The sequence below is a fragment of the Myotis davidii genome, unplaced genomic scaffold (assembly GCF_000327345.1).
Source record: "Myotis davidii unplaced genomic scaffold, ASM32734v1 scaffold656, whole genome shotgun sequence".
Classification (NCBI taxonomy): Eukaryota; Metazoa; Chordata; class Mammalia; order Chiroptera; family Vespertilionidae; genus Myotis; species Myotis davidii.
The window spans coordinates 1730241-1735546 of NW_006287544.1; the positions used below are offsets into that span (position 1 = coordinate 1730241).

The 5306-nt window shown below is 38.8% G+C and overlaps 1 protein-coding gene across 1 annotated transcript in view; it reads left to right on the plus strand.

Moving 5' to 3' along the window:
• EPYC (epiphycan) overlaps window positions 1-4398 on the plus strand; it is a 57349-nt gene extending 52951 nt beyond the window's left edge. The window contains exon 7 of the mRNA XM_006759354.2: window positions 3551-4398. Within this exon, the coding sequence (XP_006759417.1) occupies window positions 3551-3721 (171 nt within the window). The 3' untranslated portion in view covers window positions 3722-4398. The remainder of the gene's footprint in view (window positions 1-3550) is intronic.
• Window positions 4399-5306: the final 908 nt, after the last annotated feature.

Here is a 5306-nt window from a genome sequence, read left to right on the forward strand (position 1 = left end):
AAGCTTCCAGTGCTAGGAAGTCTCTTAATCTCCTGGATATGAAAATCAATGGGGGTTATGAGACAGAGGCTGCTGGAGTCCCAGGCATTCTTTTTAAAGGGCCTGTGCACCAACGGGCTCACTGATTCACTCACTCACTCTGAGCTCTAGCACTGGGACAGCAGCTCCAAAAGGTGCCAGTGACACAGGAAGAGCAACTGAATTGTCTGGTTCAGGGTGAGAGCTGGAGGGGCAGCTTTCTCCCAGACAGAAGTTGTTCCTTTGCTGAGTCCTCCCCCTACAGAGGCAGCAGGCAGATGCGTATCTGAGTCTCCATGAACCTTGCTAACACTATTTGTTCCACCTCGGTGATTCACCAATATCCCACCCCATCCAACTTACAGGCCCACCCAGGCTGTTTCCAGTGGCTTTCCCATACAAATAGCCTGTCTTGGCTCATGTTGCGGACTTCCTTACAACCTTTCAAAGAGCATCTGGCCTAGTGTTTCCCATACTTCTTGCTAAGTGGCTCCAGGCCTGGCACTAGTGGCGGCCAGCTTTAATTTGCAACTTTGCCTCTCCTGGGCACCTCCCAGTAGCAGCCATCTGCTGACTGCTTTGTAGGTCATTGGTGGCCTCAGGCAGGGCACAGGAGGCACCGCCCAGGAGACCTCAGAGCCAGTACTCCTGGTGGACAGCTCCAGACCAAGCTGAAGCACAACTCAACTACCTCCACAACAACACACTCAAGGGGCAGGCACCAGAGTCTCCCTGACTGTGTCCTGCTCCATGGAGTTGTCTCTTGCCCAACAAATCCTCCACTGTTTCTGGCCAGTCCTTATAAACAATTGACCTTGGGGTAAATCCCTCCCATTGTATGCCAGCAGCAATCAAGTCAACTACAAAAGGAGGACTCATCCAGTCCCCACAGAGGGCACAGCTGGAGCTCCCAGCTTGCATGACTGGGGATACCGTACCATTGGGCCTTACAGAACACCTACTACATAAGGCCACTTTAAAAGACTAGAAAGCATAGCAGCTCTACCTACCATGTAAAAACTAATACAGGGAGGCAGCATATATGTTCCAAATAATAAAAAAAGAAAAAAACTCCAGAAAAAGAACTAAACATAATGGAGACAAACAATCCACCAGATGCAGAGTTCAAAACACTGATTTTAAAAATGCTCACTGATCACAGTGTATACTTCAACAAAGAGATAGGAAACATAAAAATGGAGATAGAATCCATTAAAAAGAACTGGTCAGAAATAAAAACTATAATAACTAAGATGAAAAATACATTAGAGAGAATCAATAGTAGATTAGATCAAGCAGAGGATCAAATCAGAGAATTGGAAAGTAAGGTAGCAGAAAACACCCAATTATAACAGAAAAAATAATCCATAAAAATGAAGATAGCTTATGGGGACTCTTGGACAACTTCAAGCATACCAGCATTTGCATCATATGCTTACTGTAAGAAGAAGATCAAGGAATTGAAAACCTATTTGAAGAAATAATAACAACAACAACAAAAAACTTCCCTACCCTGGCAAAGGAAATAGACATACAAGCCTGAGAAGAGTGTCCCCAAAAAGATTAACCCTAAGAGGCCCACTCCAAGACATATAAATTGCCAAAAGTAAAAGACAAAGAGAGAATCTCAAAAGCAGCTAGAGAAAGCAGTTAGTTACCTACAAGAGAGCTCCCATAAAACTGTCAGCTGATTTCTCAACAGAAACTTTGCAAGCCAGAAGGGATTGGCATGAAATATTCAAAGTGATAAAAAGCAAGGACTTAAGACCAAGATTATTCAACCCAGAAAAGCTTTCATTTAGAATTGAAGGTCAGATAAAGAACTTCACAGATGAGATAAAGCTAAAGGAGTTTATCACCATCAAACCAGTATTACATGAAATGTTGAAGGGTCTTCCAGAAGGAGAAGGAGGAGAAAGAGGAGGAGGCGAAAGAGGAGGAGGAGGAGGAGGAGGAGGAGGAGCAACAACAACAAAAAACTTCCCTACCCTGGCAAAGGAAATAGACATACAAGCCTGAGAAGAGTGTCCCCAAAAAGATTAACCCTAAGAGGCCCACTCCAAGACATATAAATTGCCAAAAGTAAAAGACAAAGAGAGAATCTCAAAAGCAGCTAGAGAAAGCAGTTAGTTACCTACAAGAGAGCTCCCATAAAACTGTCAGCTGATTTCTCAACAGAAACTTTGCAAGCCAGAAGGGATTGGCATGAAATATTCAAAGTGATAAAAAGCAAGGACTTAAGACCAAGAACTCAACATAACTATCATTCAAAATTGAAGGAGAAATAAAGAGCTTCCAACACAAGAAAAAACTAAAGGAGTTCATGACCACTAAGTCAATATTAGAAGAAAGGTTAAAGGGACTTCTTTAAGACGAAGATGTTGAAGGGTCTTCCAGAAGGAGAAGGAGGAGAAAGAGGAGGAGGCGAAAGAGGAGGAGGAGGAGGAGGAGGAGGAGGAGGAGAAAAGATAAGAATACAAATAACAAAATGGCATTAAATACATACCTAGGAACAATTATTTTAAATGCAAATTGATTAAATGCTCCAATAAAAAGACATAGTGTGGCTGAATGAATAACAAAACAAGACCCTAAGGTATGCTATCTACATGAAACTTTCTTCATATTGAAAGACATACACAGACTGAAAGTAAAGGGATAGAAAAACAAATCCACAAAAGCTGGAGTAGCACTATTTATACTAGATCAAATAGACTTGAAAACAAAGGCTATAACAAAAGACAAAGAAGGACCTAGCAATTCTACTTTTGAGTATTTAAACACACACACACAACACTAAATCAAAAAGACATATACACTCATATGTTCATTGTAGCGTTATTTATAATAGTCAAGACATGGAGGCAATCTTAGTGTCGATGATGTAAGAGAAAAACATTGTTAAGTTGCCTCCCATACGCACCTGGATTAGGGATCAAAACCCAAAACCTAGGCATGTGCCCTAGGTTTCAAACCCACAATCCTTTTGTGGGCTGGACGATGCTCCAACCAACCGAGCAACCCAAGTTTTCTTCCTGATGTTTGCTTACTCTCCCCTTCACTTCACTTCAGCCATGTTGACTTTTTCTCATTCTTGACCATTTTATAATTAGTTAGAATTTGAAATTGGTGTTCTCTCTGGATAGGTTATTATTACCTTGGCCTTTCAATGCCCATGTTTTCTTGTCATTCTACTCTGAGCTCCATTGTTATCCCTTACGATAACTTTTCAGTCACCATCCTTTATTCATAAGTCTAATATTTTTGGAAATAACTTTTTTCTGTACATGTTTTTTCACTTTCTTCTCATATTCTCATTATGGAAGTATAGTATCTATAAGAGCAACTGCATGTCTTTTTAATTGATTTATCCCCATTGCCTAGAGAGTGTTTAATGTATAATAATCACATAATGTGGATTTTGAATGACAGAAGAAACAAAAAAATAAACACTAGGTAAAGCAAAATGCACTTTAATCAGTACTAAGAATATGTTATATCTTGTTATATCATTTCTTTTCATCTCTTTTAGAATAACAACATTCTGGAGATGCATGAAGATACATTCTGTGATATTAAAAATTTGACTTATATTCGAAAGGCACTAGAAGATATCCGATTGGATGGAAACCCTATCAATCTCAGCAAAACTCCTCAAGCTTACATATGCCTACCTCGTTTGCCTATTGGGAGTCTTGTCTAAGTTAGACAATGATTAGCATTACGATGCCTACTATAACAAAACAATTCTTATTGCTCTCTTCACAAACAAAACTCAGCATGACAATATTTTTACATTGTGTTCTGAAAGGTATCATCATATGAAATACAGTTCAAAGTATTAAGATATGATGGCAGTTAGTAATCTTAAAAAAAAACACCATAAATCAGCAATAAACCAAAAGGTGTACAGAAAGTGCAAAACTAAATGATAGAAAATATTTAATAGATATAAATCACATGTAATTTGCAAGTTTTAGGTAACCATAGTCTCTGTAATTTCAAATTAAGCACATAAGAAATAAAAATTAAAAATGAACACTGTAGCCTGGCTGGCATGGCTCAGTGGTTAAGCATTGACCAATGAACCAGGAGGTCACGCTTTGATTCCTGGTTGGGACACATGCCTGGGTTGCTGGCTCAAACCCAGGAGTGCAGACATGCAGTAGGCTGCTGATCCATGATTCTCTCTCATCATTGATGTTTCTCTCTCTCTCTCCCTCTTCCTTCCTCTCTGAAATCAATAATAAAAACTTATTTTTAAAATATGAACACTTTAGGTTTATTGCCAAGATTTAGATGTTTCTAATTAAACTTTTCCATTTCTTTTTTTTAATAGTGCATGTTTCTATTTCTAAATTTATTGAAGAAAATAATAAAAGTATTTAAAAATTAGAATGGTCTTGTTTAAAAATATTCATTATAATTACAATATGCAAATAACCATAATAATACACAGAGCTTCAGTTTTCAAATAATAATATTTATCATCTTTCAGACCTGTCAACTCATTTTAGGCCTTTGCTAAATTAACTACTTAGTGTATTTCTGTGCCTGTGGAAAAAATGAAATATAAAAATTGAAAATATAGATGATGATATAATAATCATGTTAGGGAAGAAGTTAGGAATGCCTTCTGAGAAAAGTTGATCTTTTTGAAATTTATGACCATAATGTGGGCATATGTTTAAAAACAGAAAGAAAACAAAGAATATACAATGAAAGGTGAGTTTACTTCCAGTTGCAAACCCCAAGTTCCATTTCCTAGAAATAGCTAGTCAGTGGTTTCTCATATACTTTTATAGGTTTTCTATGAGAAATAAAAACTTGCATGTAAATAATTTTCCCTTTTCTACACAAATATACATATTCATGTACTACATGTATGTGCATATCACCATTATGTATGTATCTATCCATGTAAATATGGATATGAAAGATAATCATTATTCTGACCATGCTTGTTTTACTTAAAAATATTTCTTAGCAATTTCTTTCCTTACCAGCCACTCGGTCGATATGCATTTTAGCCTTGTATTATATAGGACTAGAGCCCTGGTGCACAAAATACATGCACTCGGGGGGTCCCTCAGCCCAGCCTGCACCCCCTCATATTCCAGGAGCCCTCGGGGGATGCCTGACTGCTGTGGAGGCAGGAGAGGCTCCTGCTACCGCCACTGTGCTTGCCAGCCGTGAGCCTGGCTTCTGGTTGAGTGGTGCTCCCCCTGTGGAAGTGCACTGACCACCCGGGGGCAGCTCCTGCAGTGAACATCTGCCCCTGGATGGTC